Source organism: Poromitra crassiceps, assembly GCF_964638095.1.
Source record: "Poromitra crassiceps genome assembly, chromosome: 23".
Taxonomy (NCBI): Eukaryota; Metazoa; Chordata; class Actinopteri; order Beryciformes; family Melamphaidae; genus Poromitra; species Poromitra crassiceps.
In genome coordinates, this window is record NC_139639.1 from 15,436,273 (window position 1) to 15,459,666 (window position 23,394).

A 23,394-nucleotide genomic window follows, 5' to 3' on the forward strand; every position below is an offset into this window, starting at 1 on the left:
ATAATAATTACAATAATAATAATTACAATATAAATACATCAATATATAATATAAAAGGATGAGAAATACACACAGAGATACCCGTTTTTGCAAATTAACTCTTCAAATAAATAAATAAACAAATCGATAAACTGCTGATGATTCTGACCCTAGCTAAATAAACAAGGCTGTGTGTGTGATTTTGACTGATGACAATAATGTCGAAACGTTAGTCACCCGTTTGTACAATTAAAAGCTGCAACTGACTTTCTAGATGTTTTTTAAAAGTCTTATTGGTAGATGTCTATAATGAGCTGATGTCCAATTACGCACGGAGAATACCAGCACGCTCTCATGACGCAAATTCTATTAAAGGGGATGAGAGAGGGGGAAACTGATTGGTTGTGTAGATCTTATGCCATGACCACGCCTGTGAATAATTATACCACTGAACCCAGCCCATTTCACCATAGATACAGTCGGTCTGTGTGGGAACGCCCACAAAATGTTACTACGAGTGGGTTAAAACCCCCCATATTTCTCAATGGGCTGACTCACCAAAGGACGGTGCTGTGGCTCTACACTTCAGGATTGGGGATTCTAGAGTACATAGATGTCTGTTCAGATGTGCGTTTACTGCAGTGGTTGAATCCCCGATGCTGTCTGCCTGGGCTGGGATAGCAGCTAAATGCTAACTATGCTGAATGTGGAGAACGAGAGGATTTACCCCACCCTGACCACGCCCCCAGCCAGCTACCCCAGCGTCTATGACGAGACATCGACTCAACCTATTGTGTCCTGCCCCAACATGCTGCTTCAACAGGAAATGCATCAAATCCAGGAAGTAAATATACAATTTCATTTTTTTAAGCTGCACGAGGCAACTTTGCACTTTGGCGACTCCAAGTGACAGGGGAAGATGAAAGTTTGAAGGACTTCATCTTTACCCAGAAATCATGTATTGTGACATCACGAAACCCCACACCTTGGACCTAGATTTCTTCTTCTGGTGGTTTGGAGGCACTTTCTGTTTAGCAGGCAGTTTGTATTCCACCCTTAAGGTTCATTTTGTCACTTTCTGTGCACTTTCGGACAGTGACCGTACTTGACTCCAGAAATGAATTTGAACAAACGGGACAAATCGATGGCATCTCTTTGTTTCTCTTCCTCTTATACAGTATATTATGACTATTTTCACATATAGATTTTGCATAATGCCGCTAAAGTTTAGCTGCACGAGGCAAAATCTAGCTCAAACAAACCACAGACTGCCAGACAGTATGAAGACTGGTGTTTCTCACTCAGCTCTGCCCCCTCTGAAAATCTCTCCTGTCTGCATCTCAGCTGAATCTGTTGTGCGTTATACACTATGTGTGTGTGTCGATGATTGTTGTAGTTTGGTTTTCTCTGTTTTCTCAGAGTTGACTTGGTGCCACTCCCACTTGCTGGGCTTGTTCCACTGTGTCTGTGTCTGTACTGATTCAACATGGACACTCGTCTTTGTCATTTTATAATGAAGGACTGTGAGGGGAATCATTTGCCAAATCGTTATGCTCATTGTACATTTTGAGTGTGGAAATGAAAACTTGCAGTGAAAAAAGAAACAATCCGCACACCGAGGAGCTCCCGTTTAGGTTATTTTTATTTGCAACACAGCGTGACGTTTCGGGCACACACCGGCCCTTCCTCAGACGCTTGGAAATGAAAACTTTGCTGTGCTTGTTGACACTTAATCTGTAATTATAAATGGGTTTAAAAATTAGCATGTTATTATCTTGCCCTTTTTTTATGTCCAACACAATGTAAATAGTTTGGTTTGAACCAACTGAACATAAGCAAAGCATAAACTATGACGCATGTATTTTAGTCAGACGATTCTCCATCCTGTGTTATAGCCATCATGAAAGAACATTCTCTTATGGGCAATGCTGTGTTTCAGAATAGAATATCATACTGTGTGCAGGGGCTGCTTTTAGCTTGTCTCTGCCCCTTACAAATGTAGCCATTAGGGGGCGCCTGGGTAGTGTCGAGGTAAAAGCACGCGCCTACCACCGCCGCCGAGACCTGGGTTCAATTCCCGGCAGCGCCACTTCCAGCTTGGTCAGCCGTTCTTACAGACACAATTGGCCGTGTCACAATTGGCCGTGTCTGCGGGTGGGAAGCTGGCGAGGTACCATCATACATACGTATGAATCTTGGTTGGCTACACTAGTGCCTCCTCTGTTCAGTCAGGGCACCTGTTTGGAGGGGAGGAGAACTGGGGGGGAATAGCGTTCGTCCTGCCAGTGAAACACCTGGCTTACAGTAGGTGGAAAGAAGCAGCTGGCGACTGCACATGTATCGGAGGAAGCATGTGCTATTCTACACTACAGCTCTCCCCAGATCAGCAGAGAGATTGGAGCAACGCCCGGGACAGCAGGCGGAGTACAATTGCGGAGAACAAAGTCGATCCAAAATATATATATATATGTATACTCATAGACATGTTAATGATGCTGTGGTGCTGCTGCAGTGGGATGCAGCTGCTCCACCGTTGCTCCTCCACCCTTAAGAGGAATTGTTTGGAAAGTCCTGCAGTGCCAGTGCAGAGGAAGGTTACCGCTGTAGTGTGTCAGTGCTGCTTCCTTCATATTCTAATGGCCAGCTGTGCCAGCAGCTCCACCGAGACCTGACCGCGGGCCAACTCTTTGAATCACTGTATTGGGGACATGGCTAAGATGGCTTTGAACTCTGTCCAAAATCGATAAGTGGCTTCCTCGCCCCTCTCCCTCTCTCTCTCTCCTTATCTTTTCCCTCCTTTTTACCTCACTCTGTCTTTCCCTCTTTTTGGCCTTTTTATCAAGCTCCCACCTTCTCTTTCTTGCTCCTCTCCTGCACTGACTGTCTGCTGCCTCCATCTATCTGTGTCCGTCTTTGACTTTCCTTCTCAAGGTGATGCCTGTTCTGTTCTGTTCTTGTGAAGTGTGCTGAAATTGGAAGTGCACTTAGTTCAGTGTTTCTCCGTGTGGAATTAAATGTCCCTTTTTTAAATGCTGTGTCGTCGTGTTGTGTCCGCTGCAGCTTCTCGCAGTCGTGCTGAATGAAACATCGTTGTTGAAAAGCAGTTGTTGAAATGGAATCGTCATCATCGATGATTAAAACTGAATGTCGCTATCGTAAACAATAGGCAGCAGTTCTTCCACCCGTTTCCAGGCAGTGGCACAGGCTGACCTTTTCAAAATGTTGTCCTCGTTGGTATTTATAACTGGTTTACAAATTGGTGTGTGTGTGTGTGTGTGTGTGTGTGTGTGTGTGTGTGTGTGTGTGTGTGTGTGTGTGTGTGTGTGTGTGTGTGTGTGTGTGTGTGTGTGTGTGTGTTGTAGTTAGAGGGATGACAGCGCTGTGCTGCCATCATTAGGCTCAGTGTGTGGTCAGCGGTAACTTGATGCTGTAAGGCCACAGATAACCAGGCAATAGACCCTTTTCACAGCAACCGGTTTGAGGCGGTAAAGCAGGTGGAACCAATACCATTTATGATATTCCATTCCATTTAGCTGTTCCAGTGCCAGGGGCCCTCATTAATGTTATTGGTTACACCTGCTTTACTTCCCGCTTTACCACCTCGAAACGGTCGCTGTGAAAAGGGCCAATAGCCATTAGCCACCCGCCTCCGGCTCCAGGCACGACACCAGGTCGTCTGACACAGATAGTGGGCGCCCTCTGAGACTGCCTCTGCTTTCATTGACTTGATTATGGAGGAAAACAGACTCTAGCTTCACTCCTCCTTGAATACTGTGTGTGCCAGTATGTTTCTCTATAAATCCAGTAAAGTAAAATGAATTGATAGAATCTGATAAAACAGTCGCTTGACTGTATGATGTAAATGTTTACCCTGGTTTCTTTTTATCTTTTTATAACCGCTAACTGCTCCTGCCTTCCCATACATTAGTCACTAGTCAAATATCAATTCAAGTTTACATGGATGATGTTGACGCACGCCCAGATGTCACCTTCCTTAAAACAACAGATGAGTGTATCCATGAGAATCTGAGGCTTATAAGAACATTTCTTATGAGTCATGGATCATTTCATGCCTCTCTTCCTGAAGAATAGTTGATGCAGATTTACTTCTGCTGCCCCTAACATAGCCAACTGTATTACTAAGAGGAGACAGCCGCAGTGCCGCACGATCACAGAATAAGAGATCCAATCAACTCCCTTCGAACAAATCAAGGCTGTTTTGCAGTATAAGTTGAAAGTTGCTTGCATTCTTTTTCTTTAATATTCTGTAGATCTTTGAAAGCTTTGCGGATTTGAGAAAAATAAAATGAGGCCTAACAATTTTGAAAATTAATGGATGGCCTTGATTTTTTTTATTAGGCTATTTCTTTGCCTAGTTTCAAACATAAGATCACAGAGGTCCTCGCCGTTAGCTGCTCCTGTCTAAATGTGTAGCAGAATGCTATGTCTTCTGTAATATGCTTTTGTGCATGATTTTCTTTTTTATTCCGTTTTAATTTCCATGTTGTAAATATTGTCTTTGTCATGCCTTGACGTGTGATTTTTACTGCCTTCTTGGCCAAGTCAGCATTGTAAAAGAGATTTCTATCTCAATGCTTTTTATCTGGTTAAATAAAGGTTAAATCACTCCTCTGACCTGTCAGTAGACATGGTGAGAAGCTGCTTCCTCCATAGATTATATGCACCAGGCCTGTCTGGGAGTGATGATGAAGAAACTTCTCCAGATCTGGTGCAACAGGCTCCTTCAGCTGAAAAAGGCAATCTTCTCTATTGTAGCCTGGATGAGATCGAGATGTGAAAGGCGACTGAGTTTTGGCAGTTTATGCGTACACTAGACGTCTTCATGGGTCCAAAAAGCCGTGCCGAACCCAAAAAGACCGACAGCCAGCTGTACTTGCCTGATGTGGCCAGTCTCCATTTCTCCAAACTGGGACCGCGCCGGCTGCATTCTACTGCATGTAGTAGACTGACTGTCGGCAAGTACCTCATACAACCCCACATTTAAAAAATCCGAACTATCCCTTTAAGTGTATATTGTTGAAAATACAAATAATTCTGCAAGGGTCAACCATCTATAATGAGGTGTAACATAAATGCAGTATAAAAGGAAATATCAAACAAAAGACCATCCAAATGTTACTGGGGGAAACAGCAGATTAATAATGTTTATGCAATTTAGATGGCCAAGGGTTAAAGCCACAATGGAGCTGCCAGGAAAAAAGATACATAAAGGTACTGTATACAGTATGTGATTTGATTGTTTGCCATGTCACAATTCAACAGATTGTCATTCACATTTTTTTAATAACAGCAATAATTTTTCGCACTACAATAATTGTAATAATTTGTCTAATCCAGCCCACTGCACAAACCCGACTGGCTGCTACACTACCAACTCCTCCCCTCTCCCATTCCCTTCAGAAGTAAATGGACAATAACAACTTTAAGTCATTTTGCAAGTCCAACACATACAATAACACACATGGACAAATTATTTATTTATTTATTTATATTTTGCACATTTAAACCGGGCCAGTCCCAGCAGTCTCATCTTCCTGCCATGTCGGTGTCTCCTTATGTGCACAAAAACACAGATGTTTGTGTACCTACAGGATTTAGCAGGAGCCTGATGCTGATTGCGCAATATCAAGGTACACTGGTTGAGGTGTGTGTAATTGCGCAACACTTTCAAAATGCACACTACATCATTCAAATGAGAGGCTGCAGGTGGAACGCAGATAACTGCCAAGACGCCTTTGGCTGGATACAGTCATCCATCCATTATCCATCGATGGATGACATGGATGGCTGTGATGCTCAATAAAATAAAATAAAATAAAAGATAAAAAAAAAATATAAAAAAACAAAAAATCTCACTGGTAAAGGCTAATTGACCTCAGCATAGAGGTGACGTACAGTATTGCTTCTGTAGGAAGAATGAATGGAATTATTCTCCTGCGCCATATCAGCGATAATAGTAATTATTTTGACTTTTTTTTATCGCAATGCATTGATTCTAATTGTATATTTCATGGCAATAAGTGGTCTTTCTTATACTGCCAGTTGAGCTGTTGGTTTGCCTGATTTAAATGCTCAGTACATACATACATACATACACACATACATACATACATACATACATACATGCATACCTACTGTACCTACCTACAGTACCTTATAGTTTTCCATACCCAGACCATTCTGATTCATGCAGTAGTCTCTCAACTTCCTATTATTGTCAAAACAAATTTCTGCTGGCTACTGTGCCCATACAATTTCCTTTCATGCCCAGCCATGGTGCCCACATCCTGTCATAGTTCCATAGTTTCTATAAAACATCATCCAGTAATTAGCAGGTTTTCCTCAGCAGGAATGTAAACTCCGGTCTTTTTTTCAGTAGCCCCTGGTAGCCGCCAGAGACTGCTGCTCTCAGCTGCCCCTCTGGGCCATAATTGAAACCTTATGTGGATCAGGTGGAATTCTGGGCTTTTGGCCTCACCTCAAAATCCCAAAGCGTGTTATTTTCTCTCTCTCTTTTTTCTTACTTTCTCTCCTCTAGCCAGAAGACTCTTACATCAGCCTCCGTTTCCTCTCTCTCTCTCTCTCTCTCTCTCTCTCTCTCTCTCTCTCTCTCTCTCTCTCTCTCTCTCTCCCTCTCTCTCTTTCCCAGAAGGACCTTCCTAGGAAGAGGTCAGTGACTCTCAATGCTGAATGCATCAACTCACAGTAGATGTGGAATATTCCCCGCGCCCGATGGTTTCCAATAAAGAGGAGAGAACTTGTGAAAGTAAGTCTTATTGTTCTCATCTGTGACTGATAATCCTGAGCCTAATGTGGAAACTTTGTCAGTTCAACGCTATTATATAACATCATATCACATGAAATATCATACAGGTTGAAATAAGTTAGACGGCATGGAATATAGACATACCGTAATTAAAAGTGACATATTCTTGCTTTGTTATTATTCCCCTTGTATGAGTAATTTATTTAACAAACATAGAGAAAACGTTATTTAACCCAAATTATTAGGGTCGCTGATCATCATGTTGATGTTTTTAAAAGGAAAAACATTTGATGATTATCTCTACAGTAATGAAAAGTACCGTAATCCGGATATGTTATTTCTTGATTCTCGTGATGCATTAAATTCTACATATGGCCATCTTTTTTAATTTCTTGTAATATTACCTTCATGTTTGAAAGACAAAATGTATATAGTACTGTAATTTTGCAGATTTATTTTGAGGAAGGCAGGACCACACAAAACCCCCAGAGGCAGGTTTTTGTGGGACAACACTAACACAGAAACACACTGTCAGGACCTTTCTCCCCCAACTCACATTTTTGGTGAACTGACCAGATGAATGACTGTAGGTACAGGAGCTGAACAGTAGTGTAAGTTGTGCAGAGCAAAGCCGAGTGTGCTACAGGCATCATTCACTCAGACCTTTACAGGCATTTTACAAGGTAAATAAAACCACAGCTCATACTGCAGGTACTGTGGTGGGAGAGCAGGAGTCACTCCGACAAGGTTACAAGGAGGACTGTGTGTGTGAGTTTACCACTGCCGATCTCAACAGGGCTTTAAGACCAGTTCAGCACCATACAGAACCATTACTGACAACCAAAAATCATATATCAGATAATATAACGAAAGAAATGTTGATGTTAAATTGAAAAACTTAAATTATGTTCGATAGCTGATAGCATACTGTGAGTTTCTATGACTGTACATTCATATGACTATGAATGTACAGTATATGAATCAGAGGTGGGGACTTGAGTCACATGACTTGGACTCGAGTCATAGTTTTAATTGCTTGAGACTTGACTTGGGTTCCGGTGACTTACTGTAGGACTTCACGTTGAATTTGTTTGAAAAGTTTGTAAAGTCTTGACAAAAGATCTTGTGTTGTGTGAATGATTTCCACCAGACTTGACCAGATTGAAGTTGAAATCAAATTCATTATGCTCTTCTTGCATTGAGAAGTGCTAGATATTTCATTTTCTTTAAGATATTAAATTGATACTGGACTCTTGATTTGTTGTGATGTGATGATTTACATTTAGACTTGAGACTTCACATTAATGGCATGGACTGGACGTGACTTGGTAATCTACATTTAGACTTGGGACTTGACTTAACGTACCTCAAGACTTGAGACTGACTTGGGACTGGAGCAGGACTTTGTTGATTGATATGAATATGATGATGAGTATGAAGGTCGGCTGTACCACTAACCACTGATCAACTAATGTGACCTTGATGCTCAGGTGTGCAGCTCCTTGAGATGAGATGAGATGAAGGTGATGGAGGTTCAACAGATCAGACACCATGTCCTGTTTGTCCTGCTGGCTGCCACAGTGCGATCTCAAGTCAACCCAGGTATATATTTATATCTTTTGACATTAAGCTAACGCTCTTACCTAGGGGTGCGAATGTTTGGGTACCTCAAGATTTGATTCGATTTCAATTCCTGCGGGTCACGATTCGATCCAAAATCGATTCTCGATTCAAAAACGATTCCCGATTCAAAATCAATTCTCGATTCAGTACATCGGGGGATTTCAGGATCTATTCCAGTCCACTTTCTAAGAAAGGTGGTGTAGCAAATTATAGCATGAAAGCAGAATACAGTGTAGTGTATAAGATTATGTAGTTTTTATATTTGAAAAAAATTATAATTATCAACTGATTTCCATAATGTAAACAGTACACACAAAGGCATACCTAAGACAAAAGGTAACATTTATTCATGCTAAACTTGCACAATTCTTAGTGACTACAAGAAAAAAAAGTTAAAGTAATACAACAACAAAAAAATGCTCTTACATTTACCAAAAAAAAAAAATCAATTTTTGAAAGTTATGAATTGATTCAGGATCGATTCATGTAAGAATCGATTCTTACGTGAATCGATTTTTTTTTCCGACCCCCCGACTCTTACCCAGAGTGGCTTGAGTAAGCAGGACCAGGTTCAATATCTCACCTTAGGACAGGACATTATTGGCTGTTGCCGGGCCTGCAACCAATGACAATTTGATTCTGGCACGCTCCCCCGAAGCGCCAGGCCACTCTGCTTACTGTGCAAGCCAATCAGTCGCTCAATGATACAGTGAGTTTACTTTCATAAGTGTATGATCAAAGCGAGAGGTATGAGCCGGTCAGTGCGGATATACGGCAGATAAGCTTAAAATAACGTTTCTATATTCCCGAGGGATATGCAGGAATGTTGACATGATCGTGATGGAAAGCAGCTTCAGGTGGGTGGGCTTTGTGTGTGTGTGTGTGTGGGGGGGGGGGCTTTGTGTGTGTGTGTGTGTGTGTGTGTGTGTGTGTGTGTGTGTGTGTGTGTGTGTGTGTGTGTGTGTGTGTGTGTGTGTGTGTGTGTGTGGTTTACCTAATGGTCAGACAGCAAATATCCCCAGAACAGGCAGACCTTTCACAGGCGGGGGGCATTAAAAAACACACAGAAAAAGTTTGTCAAGTTGTAGGTGTAGAGGAGAGCAGTGATGAGGGAAACGCAGCTAGAGGCAGAGTGAGCAAAAAGTAAATAGCTTATTTGTTCTGCTGCTCTCTCGCTCATAGTGTGTAGGAAGGTGAATGGGAAACAGACTGAACTTAAAGGAACACTCTGCCCATTTTCAACCAGCTTTGTATCATTAGAACATCAGTAGTATATCAGAAAACTGTCAACTGTTTTGAAGTCTGTCATTTAATTTGACAGTTATTGAGTGTTAAAGTGTGGACCAGTGACATCACTGGTCCACACTAACTCAAATTAATAACTCATTAACTCAAATCAACTCTCAATAACTGTCAAACTAGATGAATGATGAATAGTTTGACAGTTATTGAGAGTTGATTTGATACAAAGCTGGTTGAAAATGGGCGGAGTGTTCCTTTAATTATCAGGTAGGGAAGGTGAGAATAAACAATGGCACGCTGGTAGATGCAGTGAGTAGCAGTTTGGTCCTTGAATCACATTAAAATCACGACTTCTATTGTTTTCAAAGTTTACATTGATCTATTTATTTTATTTTATTTTGTATTTTTCAAGCCCAAACGACGACTCGGAGTTAGTGTCCAACAGGCGCCGCACTTTGAAAAAAGTTCCGCAATGTCCTCTCGTTTTGGTTCTGGCCCGAAAACGATGAAAGATGGGGACGAAAACGAAAGAGTAGGCAAGCTCTGAGGCCACTCCCGTCTCATTCTGCTTAGACTGGCACCTACACAGTGACGCCTCTGTTTGAGCTCAGAGGCCTCGCAGGGCGGCAGGAAGGGGACTGGGGGAAGGGAAGAGCTGTCCACTTAACACTCGGCTCCTCGTGTCCTGCTGCAAACACCCAAAATACCTCCACTCATACAGCCACACGTGTGTGCATCATGCACGTGGGACCATACAGGTATCACACTCACATACACAAAGATAGTGTGTCCTATATAGTCCTGTTGTAATGCAGTGGTTCTCAACGGGGGTCCAGGTACTACCAGGGGTCCTTGAGGAGGTTCCAGTGGGGTCCCCAGCAAAGAAGTTAACACAATTATAGAGGGTAGAAGAATGACTGTTATGATCATAGTTTCACTGTTCTCTACCTACAATTGAATACAGATAGTCATCAGTAGAAAAGAATATTCTCCGATTTGGGTCAAAGAGCCAAAATCTTATCAAATGGAGGTCCGTGGCCTTTTTCTTCTTCTGTTTTTTTATGGTCTCCCCCCCATTTTCTCCCCAATTGTACTTGGTCAATTTCCCCCTGCTGTCCCGGTCGCTGCTCCATCCTCTGCCGATCTGGGGAGAGTTCCATGCTTCCCCCGACACATGCGCAGTTGCCAGCCGCTTCTTTTCACCTGACAGCGGGGAGCTTCACCGGCAGGATGTAGCACATGGGAGGATCATGCTATTCCAACCAGTTCCCGTCCGCCCCGACCAGGAGCCCCGAACGACCAGAGGAGGCGCTAGTGCAGCGACCAGCACACATACCCCCATCCGACTTCCCACCCGCAGACACAGTCAATCGTGCCTGTATGGACGCCCGACCAAGCCGGAGCTAACACAGGGGCGCGAACCTGCGACCCGTTTGTTGGTAGGCAGCGAATCTACCGCTACACTACCCAGACGCCCGGAGGTCCGTGGTCTTAATATGGACTAAATTAGGGGTCCTTAATGAAACAGGTTGAGAATCAGTGCTGTAATGCACAAAGGTAAGCTGCATTTCATTTCATACACACAACATAGCCTACACAAATTAACCAGACTTGATATCATGTCCACAACTATATCTTTGTGATTTTGAGGTGATGAGTGTATATTATTGTACCTGTGTTTGTAGAAATGTGTCGCTATCCTCTTGGTATGACCGGTGGGCAGATTCAGGATGAGGACATCTCCGCCTCCAGTCAGTGGTCCGAGTCCACGGCTGCACGTTTTGGCAGGTACGGTATGTGTAGTTTTAAAGGCCTGTTCGTCCGATCACTTCATGCAAATGTCTATGGCTTCTTGATCTTCATCATTTCAAAAAGTTATTTCATTGCATTATAGTTGGAGCAACATCAATATGCATGTTAAAATATCTGCACGCTTCATTCCTGTACTCGGTGAATGTGGTTATGGACTGTTGCGCCTTGTAAGTCAATGGTTTGTTTATGATGCTTGTTAAAACAGCAATCCGCAAGTAAAACACATCCCTCCCTGTTATAGTATGTGTGGCAAATGCTTTTTTCCCAGGAAAGAAACTATTTATATTAAAAGGTTGCAGATTATAACTTTAAAGAAATTCCAATTTATTAGTGAGTAGATAAATTAACTGTCACCTCCTTTCTTATCCCCTCTCCCTTCTCTGCCCTTCTCTTTGTGCTCCATCTCAGTCATGTGCGTGCAGTGTTTATGTTTTATGTCTCATGTCTATAGTGTCTTTTATTGAGGCGCTGCAATGCCAATTTTCCCCACTAGAAAAATCAGAATCAGTTTTATTGGCTAAGTATGTAGACATACAAGGAATTTGACTCCAGTTTACGTTGCTCTCAATGTAGGCCTACTCAGACAGAAGAAAAAGGTATGCATACAAGCTAAAACAAACAAGGACAGTGAGTTGACAGAGGTACATTGAAACAAATTAACTGCTATTTACAATATTTATAATAATACGTGTGTGATGTAAAGTGTCCATTATATCACAATTATTATTGTAAATATTGTAAATAGCCGTTCATTTGTTTCAATGTACCTCTTGTCAACTCACTGTCCTTGTTTGTTTTAGCTTGTATGCATATAGCTTTTTTCTGTGAGTACATCTCTTCATCCTATAAAAACATTGTTCTACTCTCTGTCCTTCCTTTCCATCCCTTCCTCTTTAAACCCATCCCCCTTCTCTACCTCTCCCCCCCCCCCCATTCTCTTCCCTTCTTTCACTCACTCGTCTCCTCTCGTCTTCTCCCTCTCCCCAGACTGGACTTTGATAACGTGGACGGGGACGGGGCTTGGTGCCCTGACATCATGTCAGAGCCGGACGGCCTCAAAGAGTACCTGCAGGTGGACCTGCGCTCGCTGCACTTCATCACCCTGGTGGGCACCCAGGGGCGCCACGCCGACGGAATGGGCAATGAGTTTGCTCAGCGATACAGGATCAAGTACAGCCGCGACGGCAGCAGCTGGGTGGGCTGGCATGACAGGAAGGGTAGGCAGGTGAGCGGGTCAACATAATAACCGCATATTAGTGCATGTAAAGCACATTAGGTGGTCATTGGCTCATCTTGTATCTCTACAGCATAACTACAAATAAGGCATTTAAAGGTGCGACATGGACCACTTTAACATCAATAAATAATGACCATATTCATTTTGAGACATTAGCATAATTGAACAAGATCCATCACCAAGAATATTGGTAGCCTCTGCTGGCCTCCACAGTACTGCGTTTGAGGCTACCTCGTGTGCCACTGGGTTTTGTGGGAAATCTGCTGGATTGCTTTAGACCACAACACAGCGAGAAGGCCGCTGCTCTGCAGTGCAAACAGAACTCAAGCTTTCAGAGTTTGTCGTAATGACAGATGCTGGGACGAGTAAAAGGCCGATGGACGCCAGGAAGGGGGAGGAGCGACGAGCAGCAACATCCTCTTTGCAACAACACGTTACGCAACAGTTTACGGGAAATGTGGTCCTAATTTCGAGAAACACTGGCACTGATAATACTGATAATACCACTGAGACAGAGGCTACCAATCATCTCAACCACGATCTCATTTATGCCAAAATTTCACAATTCATTTGAGAATGACATTATTGATGTTTAAAAATGGCTACCTTTAAGAAAAGAAAAATGTTTCACTCCGCAACCCTGATCCCCTCCCTGCATTAAAGCTATATGTATATTTACACAGTCTGGCTGTTGTCATCTTCCTCTCATGCCAGGTCATCGAGGGGAACAGGAATGCCTATGATGTGGTGTTGAAGGATCTGGAGCCGCCCATAATCGCTCGCTTTGTCCGCTTTATGCCTGTGACGGACCATTCCATGATCGTGTGCATGAGAGTGGAGCTCTACGGCTGTGAATGGCTGGGTTAGTCGTAGCTTTGTAACTAACACTGCAACTTTAGTCATTTTGTAACGGGATCTTTGTTTTGTGTGAATTCATTCATGCTTTTAACATGTTTTGTGATTTTGTTAATGAAGACATGCAATCTGGACATTGAGTGCAATCTTTGACCTTTGACCCCGTTTCAGATGGCCTGATGTCTTACAGCATTCCAGATGGGCTGCAAATGGTCTACAGAGGCCTGGACGTTTACCTTAATGACTCTGTGTATGACGGAGCCTCGGCTGAAAGGTCTGAGTTTTACCACGACTTCTATAAAGTAGGCCACAAGCAGCACTAACTTTCATCGCTGTTCTATTGTTTTAATTACTTTGTGTGAGTGCAGTGAAGTTGATCAACAACATGATAGGGCTGGGCGATATGAACAAAATCAAATATGATATTTCTGACCAAATACCTCAATATCGATGTTGCGACAATATTGTAGGGATGGCTTTTGGTGCTTTCACAAAGTATATACACAATTCAATTTTTGATAATCATCAGTAACATGGATAAGTGGGTAAAGGCAAATAATAGAACTCTGGTAAATTCAAACTAAAGTACACCACTTTACTGTAATGCAGCCTTTAAAACCAGGAAAAGACATTTACGCCATATCATGATATTACGATATCCAAAATCTAAGACTAGAGATAGCCTCCTATCAATACAATATCGGTATTACCCAGTCCTACCACCATGGATGAATGTAAATTATGCCATAAAAGTTTTTGTTTGAGCTGAATTAGTATGTCATCAATTTACAAATGTGTACACTTCTCAATGAAGTAGCCTACATAATCAAAATTATTATCTAATTATTTCCATCCATCTATCCGTCCATCCACTAGGCTGACCAAGGGTCTAGGCCAGCTGACAGATGGCACCTGGGGTCTGGATGATTTCCTCCACAGCAACATCTATGGCATGTGGCCGGGATACGATTATGTGGGCTGGACCAACAAGAGCTTCCCCAAGGGTTACGTGGAGATGGCCTTTGAGTTTGACCACGTCCGAAACTTCACCACCATGAAGGTCAGAGCAGAGGTCAAGGCAGGGGGAGAGTTGGGAATCTTCCATTAACAGCTTCATACTGGAAGAGGATTGTTCAAACTGCTGAGCCATCATCAGAGTTGGGTCAGATTACTTTGAAATGTAGTCAGTTACTGATTACAAATTACATGACATTTCTTTGCAACAAGTTATAAGTAACATAATCCCTTGGATTCCAAAACAATTGTAATGTAATCCAAATACTTTTGGATTACTTTTGGATTACTTCAAAATCAAACATTGAAAGGATTGCACCTTATACTAAAGAATGGACACAGTCACAAAAATTTGAGTTCCACAAATACTATATAGATACAATAGATTCCATTTTGCACCAGCCTGGGTAGAGGTATTTCACTATTTGCGATCTGCCATCATGCATCATGTTATATACCCCCTCCCCCCTACAGGTCCACTGCAGTAACATGTTCAGTCGGAGGGTGAAGATATTCAGACAGGCCGCCTGTTACTTCCGGTCTGGACCAGACTGGGAGGCCGACCCGGTGTCCTTCAGGCTCTCCGCTGACCGTGTGAGCCAAAGCGCCCGTTTTGTCACCGTGCCCCTTGGGGACCGCACAGCCAGCGCCATCAGATGTCGCTTCTACTTCAATGACGTTTGGATGCTGTTCAGTGAGGTGGCCTTCCAGTCAGGTACATTTGACTACATGTCTGTGTGTTGTCCTCCAGATCTCCAGTCAGTGCCTCATAAGAACCTTTCAAGGAGAACTTCACTGAAAAACAATGCTGATTTATTTTGCACATTTGTGGACCAGTGATGTCATTCATACACAAATGACATATACTGGTCCATAACTTAACTCAAATCAACTCTCAATAACTCAAAGTAAATGAATGCCTGCAAAACGGTTTACAGTTTTGAGATCATGTGCAAAATGAATCAGCATTGTTTTTCGGTGAAGTTCTCCTTAAAGTTCCTCCAGCCTCAGGAGAACCCATAATCTCTCTCATCTGATTTTCCAGACAGTGACTGAGACAGAAGGCTCTCCCACACATGGAAATTTTTAGCTGTTGATGTTTTCATTGACTTTCCCCAAGCAGTGCTGCATGAAGCACATGGTTACTTTAGAGCTGACTGGGCGAATCGCTCCCTTTTGTCTGAGTCTACATCCTGAGAAGTCACTGATTTATCCACACCCGTCTTCTCTCTTTCTTTTTCACTGCCAGGCTCAGCGGTGTACAACACATCTCTGACCCCTCGCAAACGTGGACACCCTACAAACGCACTACCAGGTCAGCAACGCAAACACAAACACAAACCTAAACCTTTATTTTAAAAAAATTAAGGACTGGTAATAATAATTATAGATAGATGCATACAGTACATAGAGAGAGAGAGAGAGAGAGGAGAGAGGCAGACTACTTTACCACAGAGGGAAATTCTAGCATTACAGCAGCAGTAATGCTAATAATGCTAATAATAATAATAATAATAATAATAATAATAATAATTATTATTATTATTATTATTATTATTATTATTATACATTCATAGAAACATTTTCCTTAAAAGACCCTACCCTCATATAGCTTACATTTGTTTAATACCTCTTACTATGATGAATACTGTGAACTTCACAGACTGATTTCTGCCTAAAAAGGGTGGGTGTAATCTCTATTCCACAAATAAAAGGTGGGTCAACTGAGTTTAACCTAAACTGCTTTTCTAATTAAACAGTGCCCCCTGCTGTCAGTATGGAGCATTACTGATTATGATGATGATGCATTTGAGGTGTCTTTGCTGCAGTGAAACATGAAGGGGATTACGCAATGGGAGTGTAATGATACTGTGTTATAATTATGACCTGAAGTATGATGGCTATTATTCATTAACTCAAAACCATCTGATGCCCTGTCTCTCACCTGACTCGTTAGGGGATGACCCTACACACAAATTGGATGACAGCAACACCAGGATCCTGATTGGCTGCTTGGTGGCTATCATTGCTATCCTAATGGCTATTATTGTCATCATCCTGTGGAGGCAGGTCTGGCAAAAGATGCTTGAAAAGGTGTGAGAGGGTTTTTTGACTTTGTATTTAGTATAAAAAAAAAGATCTTTAGTGTGGATATTATAACTACAAAGAAGACTATTTTGTTTTCTGGTAATCAGGGGTTCTTTACAATATCAGTGGTGACTTTGTTAATTTGCCAATTATTTCATCCTTCTAGAAAAGTGAAACAAGTTACATTAAGAGCATCCAAAGCACCACAGTATTATTACAGACACATTATTGTTCTGTTCTGTTCTGTTCTGTTCTCTCTCTCTTCTCGCTCTCTCCCTTCTCCCCCATTCTCTCCCTTCTCTCTCTCCCCTTCCCTTCTCTCTCTCGCTCTCTGTCTCTAATATAAGATTGTTCAATCCTGTTTATTGATAGTGCTTAGCTAGACTTAGCTAGACCGTACACATTCTCTGTAAAGCCCCCTGAGACATGTTTGTGAATTAGGGCTATACAAATAAACGTGACTTGACACATAACAGTTAACAGCAGCTGTCTGTAACTCATGTCCTTCTTCTAGGCGTCCCGTCGCATACTGGACGACGAACTAAGCGCCCGTCTTGCGGTCCAGACGCAGGCCTTCTCCTCCCTGCACTCCTCTCTGTCCAGCGAGGGCGGCTCCAACTCCAACTCCACCTACGAGAGGATCTTCCCCCTCTGCTCCGACTACCAGGAGCCGTCCCGCCTCATCCGGAAACTGCCCGAGTTCGCCCAGTCCACCGAAAGCCTCGGTGAGCTGGCAAAGCCTTCCATAATTAGGGATGCTGATTTATCGCTGATTGATCTGATTTATTCGTCTTGTTGACTGCCATCGGCCTATCGGCAAATAAGATGACATTCACCAATGACAGTGGACAATGTTTACCTGTTAGGTTACTTAGGTTAGGTTAATATTAAAGGTTCTATTAAAAGTTGTTTTAGAAATGTGTTTTTTTATAATCAAGATTTTTTTTGTTTCCCTGTCACAAAAGACAAAAGTTTAAATTGAAAGAAATAATCAGTATCGCCTGTTGGCCAAATTGTTATTTTAAACATCGGTAGGCTCTCCGTATCGGCCCAGAATTTCACCATCGGTGCATACATAATGCCATGATATCTTGGAGGTTGGCTACAGCTGCTGCAGTGTGTGTGTGTGTGTGTGTGTGTGTGTGTGTGTGTGTGTGTGTGTGTGTGTGTGCGTGCGTGTGTGTGTGTCCACAGCAGGGCCCAGCAGCTCCTCCAGACCCGTCGCGGCCAGTGGTTCGGAGGGCGCTCCCCACTACGCGGAGGCAGACATCATCAGCCTGCAGGAGTCTTCAGGCAGCAACACGTACTCCATCACAGCCATCAATATGAACCTGTTTGCTGGGAGAGACTCGGCCATGAGAGAGTTCCCCAGACACAAGCTCACCTTCAAGGAGAAACTGGGAGAGGGCCAGTTTGGAGAGGTAAACTTAACTTTGTGGCATCGCTTCAATTGGTGTTTTTTGTTCTGGGGTTTTAAAATCTGAAATACAAAACTTATTTCGAATAAGGGGTTATTCTTTCTTTTCCAATGTTGTGTTAATGTGGCTTTATACTCTCAGTCTGAATGGTGGATGATGTATTTCACTGTGTGGTAGAGCTGGAGCCCGACCGATGTATCGGTCGACCAATATTATTGGCCGGTATTGGCCTATCACAGAAAGTAAACTGGTATCGGCATATGTTATGATATGCGCTGATATATATATTTTTTTAAGTTATATAGGCAGCATTTTATGTATATTTGATCCACAGGCCACACGTGCATAACCTGATCACCCCGCGATGTCAGTCAAGTTCAAGTATGACGTCAGCTATGTTGTTGTCAGTCAAGTCCAAGTATGACGCCTGCCATGACGTCAGATATGACATCAGTTCATTCTAGTATATATAGCAAGGGTTCTACGTCACCTCTCTCTCTCTGGCCGATCATAGCAGCAGCTGGCTTCACGGCAGTCCATCTCCCCTGAAGCTGTCCTCTGAAGCGTTGTTTTGCCCCACCCACCTCCCCAGTCCGCCACCAACGAGTCTTGACTCCTGTAGGATCCCCCACGGCGTGGGGATCCCCTATCCTAGCCTATGCAGATGCCCTCCTCTCGCCTCAAGAGGAGCGCCACCGTCCAATGGAGTCATGCGCCAAAGTATTTGCCATGCATGCCGATTGCTAAATAAAGTTTGTTAAATCCTGCCAACTGGCCTCTCATGATATATATATATATATATATATATATATATATATATATATATTTATGTACGTAAATGTATATATACACTGTAAAAAGAACACACTGTATAAAGAATATTGAGCGATATAATACGATCGGAATTTTTTTACTCCTTAATATCGGTATCGGCATCTGCCCCAAAAGTATCGGTCGATTCGGTCGCGCTCTAAAACTACTGACATGAGTGTGTGAAGTGCAATGAGTAATTAATGGGTAGCATTATACGAAGCTAAATACAATAGATGGTTATAAGTGCTACCAAGTGGATGATGGACTGAGTCAGTGTCTTGTTTAAACACAGGTGCACCTGTGTGAGGCGGAGGGCATGCAGGACTTTCTGGATGAGGATCTGTCTATAGAAGGGAGCAGTGAGTCACCTTTGCTTGTGGCTGTCAAAACACTGCGGGAAGATGCCAACAAGAATGCAAGGTACCGTACTAACAATTGGTGACCTCAATAATTCCTGTGTGTGTGTGTGTGTGTGTGTGTGTGTGTGTGTGTGTGTGTGTGTGTGTGTGTGTGTGTGTGTGTGTGTGTGTGTTATTGTGTTCAACTGTATATTGTGTGTGTGTTAGAATGGATTATGGGTGGCATATTTGTGTGTAAGCTGTCATCTCTAACAAGTGGATCCAAAAATATATTTTCTTAAGGATTTATTATTATATATATATATATATATATATATATATATATATATATATATATATATATATATATATATATATATATATATATATATATATATATATATATAATTTATTATTTATTTACAGGTGGCATCCCTAGCACAGATATGTTAACTAATCTCCATCTGGTTGTATGATTCATTTAATTATTCACTCAGGCAAGCAGGCAATCAATCAATCAATCATGACTCACAATTATTGCCATCCCTGCTGTGCTACAGGAATGATTTCCTGAAGGAGATCCGGATCATGTCTCGTCTGAGGGACCCCAACATCGTGCGTCTGCTGGCGGTGTGTGTGGACACGGACCCTCTGTGCATGATCACTGAGTACATGGAGAACGGAGACCTCAACCAGTTCCTCTGTGGCCTGCGGCTGAAGGAGGGGGCTGAGGAAGACAAGAAAGAGAAGGAGGGAAAAGAGGGGAAACTAGACAAGAAGTTCAACAACATGGCTATGGTCAGGTAGGCCAACACTGGAGCTGTCTATATATCATGACATTAAATTCTGTACTTTTAATGATTTTCAGGGTATAATACATTGGAAATGTTATTGAGCCAACTATATAATGTTGGGAAAGTTACTCAGGAAGTGTAATTAGTTACTTATTGATTACTCCTTTAAAACATAATAAGATTACTTCACTTATTACTTGGTTTCAAAATTAATTAGTTACATTACTCGTTAATTTACTATATTACTTTAGCTACCCCCCCCCCCCCTTCCGTACAGTGACGTACAACCTGTTAACCAGTTCCATTTAGGACTGAATCCACTTTATTGGAAAAATAATTAACCTTGCAGGAGGAGTCAACAATCAACCAAACTGCATACTTTTTTATTTAGTTATTTATTTGACTACCTAGGACAAACAAACAAACAAACAAACAAACAAACAAACAAATGTGTTCTGGCAACACAGTAGTCACATAGCCAGACCTAATTCTCCAGACTTCGTTTTAGCACTGTGCTAGTGCTGGAGAAAGTAATGCAGTAACTTGAAGTTACTTAGATTAGTAACTGCAATATAATAGAAATTGTAATCCCTTACATTAGTTACCCAAACAATTACCAACACTGATAACACTACAACTATGTAATGTTTAAAGCTTAAAGAACCTGTTCTCTCTTTCTCTTGTGTTCTCTTAGCTACAGTAAACTGATTGGCATGGCGGTACAGATTGCATCTGGTATGAAGTACTTGTCCTCTCTCAACTTTGTCCACCGTGATCTGGCCACCCGTAACTGCCTGGTGGGTAAGAACTTCACCATAAAGATCGCTGATTTCGGCATGAGTCGGAACCTGTATCGGGGCGACTACTACCGGATCCAGGGCCGAGCCGTCCTGCCCATTCGCTGGATGTCCTGGGAGAGCATCCTGCTGGTGAGGGCTCTTAGGAATGGGGACTAATGTGGATGGAAATGTAAAGTAGCCCATTTAGGCCATCTGATTTTTCCATTGACAGTCAAATAGCTCTGGTTTGTCGTGGTTCAATCACATCATTCATACTGTATATAAGAAGACATCTTTTATTGTCTACTTAATGTAACCTACCCAGTAAATGTATAAAGAAATGAGTAGGTAAGAGATTAAATGCTGCAATTGTGCATTCATAATACTATGTACTTGACGACCATGTACTAATTGTAGCACTATACTGTGTACTAATTGTAACTTACTTGACTTGATGATATTGTAGCTATAGTAGGCTATAGTAGTTATAGCCTACTGTAATCCCACTAAACTAGTACATCCCAGCAACCAATTGAAGTCAATGCTAGCGATTGGATATAACGTGTCACCTCTCCCAGCAGTCCCAGGGCTGGCAAGTTCACCATGGCCAGTGATGTTATAATATAATGTGTCTCCTCTCCCAGGGCAAGTTCACCATGGCCAGTGATGTGTGGGCGTTCGGCGTGACTCTGTGGGAGATTGTGACTCTGTGTAAGGAGCAGCCGTACTCCCAGCTGTCTGACGAGCAGGTCATCGAGAACACCGGCGAGTTCTTCAGGGACCAGGGCAAGCAGGTGAGGACCACAAGTGCTCCACCTAATATTAATATAATCATTTACATCATTGTTAATTGTGATACATGTTGCATTTCATTTTTTTTACATCAATAATTCATTATTACCTCATTCAAGATGTTAGTATAATAACCGTAAACTAACAAGACCATTGCGCCAGACCCATGAGAGTTCTTACGCTGATACACGACATTACTGCATGCTGCAGATCTCTCTCTGGGTCTGGGACACTTCTAGCTCCAAACTGGTATCGGAATCCTGGCCAGTGATTGGTTCCCCCGAAATGCTGGCGGCACCAATCGGTAACGACTTTAGCGATGAGGGGCGCCCACCCAACCTGACTCTGTTGGCTTTTGAAAATGAACCACTTTCATTGGTGCTATGACCTGTCAATTAATAACATTTTGACCCCTAGACCGGCCCTCAAAACAGCAGCGTGGCACAGACTCATTTATGTAGTATGCGGAGCACAGTGATGCAACATAATATTTGAGTGTGGGGAGACACTACATTGTGTGACACTGGGTCAGATTTGGCAGGAGATTGACTGTATAATCTCTTTATGGCACATCCTATTTGTGACAGTTTATAGTCAAATGTGGTCTTCATTTTTGTGAAACACAGAATGCTACCTTTAAAACCACTCCTTGGTTCAGCTTAGTTTACCTAACCTCACCCTCACTCTTACCCTAACCCACAAAACAATACCGCCCCCATCTGGCAGCATCAAGTTATAGTTTACCCTCAAGCCAACACTTCCCTTTGTGCTCCCAGGTGTACCTGCCAAAGCCCCCCTGCTGTCCTGAAGCGGTCTACAGTGACCTGATGCTGAGCTGCTGGAGGAGGAATGCCAAGCAGAGGCCCAGCTTCCAGGAAATACACACTCAGCTGATGGAGAGCCAGGCTTAGCACATGGGCTCATACGGCTCCTCTCTGACACATCCATGACATGTGTGTTCACTTCACAGTCTGGAGTAATTTGGAACTGAGTCACAAACCGTTTCAGAGAATCATTTCCATTTCCTAGTGCTGTACTGTAAATATTATAGGAGGACAAGGCATATAGCTGAACAAGGCCTGATGTTGTAGATACTAATAAATCACTAATATATGATATGCAGATGAACACTATTCACATGATCCAATTTACTTTAAGTTTTGTTTGTTTCTATCTTTTAGATTTCCCCAACCTATCCTTGTGTTGTCAGTCACATTTGTAAATATTTGCCGATCACATCTCCACCCTTCTATATTTCTATAGTTCTACGAAATTCTATTGCATATTTATTAGAAAGTGAATGTAGATCTGTTAATATTGTCATCACTGTTGCTGTTTTTTGTTTGTTTGTTTGTTTGTTTGTTTTTTTATATTATTTTATAGGAAAATAAAGACATGTTGATGGTTGCCTTCAGGAGGAAGCAACTGTCTTACTCTGTACCAGTTCACTTTATGATTTGAAAATGTGTCCTTTTGTGTAGGCTACAGTTTGATTAATACTGTAGGTGAATGACTGTAGGCTACATTGTTGACGTTTATTAAAGAATTAAAATTTGTGTAGTTGTCAAGCTCTAAACTTCCTGTATAAAAAGAACAATTAATATTAATTAAGTGTGTGAGTAAGTCTTTGGTTTTTGTGGTTCTCAAAGTGCCGTCCGGGGACCCCCAGGGGTCCTTTAGGGGGTTCCAGGGGGTCTCCAGCAAAAAGGGGAATCATCATTTATTATTTTTACTATGATTCCATCCATAAATAACAGAATGTAGGCTATGACTATTTTGGTCTGTTATCAGTTCAGTCCATAAAATGCACTCTTGCCAGTTGC

At 42.2% G+C, this 23,394-nt stretch overlaps 1 protein-coding gene across 2 annotated transcripts; it reads left to right on the top strand.

Annotated features, from left to right (window-relative positions):
- Nucleotides 1-8,256: 8,256 nt before the first annotated feature.
- ddr2b (discoidin domain receptor tyrosine kinase 2b) lies at nt 8,257-23,083 on the top strand. 2 transcript variants are annotated; one of them, XM_083659591.1, is made up of 16 exons: nt 8,257-8,368; nt 11,317-11,419; nt 12,431-12,668; nt 13,395-13,542; nt 13,707-13,809; nt 14,412-14,595; nt 15,024-15,264; nt 15,799-15,864; nt 16,507-16,643; nt 17,152-17,362; nt 17,832-18,058; nt 19,161-19,288; nt 19,767-20,009; nt 20,695-20,929; nt 21,424-21,573; nt 22,348-23,083. In XM_083659591.1, the coding sequence occupies exons 1-16, from the start codon at nt 8,284-8,286 to the stop codon at nt 22,480-22,482; spliced, it is 2,634 nt and encodes an 877-aa protein (XP_083515717.1). In that variant the 5' UTR covers nt 8,257-8,283; the 3' UTR covers nt 22,483-23,083. The 2 variants fall into 2 exon arrangements, with proteins under 2 accessions (XP_083515717.1, XP_083515718.1); XM_083659592.1 differs by having other exon boundaries at nt 17,835-18,058.
- The last annotated feature ends 311 nt before the right edge of the window (nt 23,084-23,394 follow it).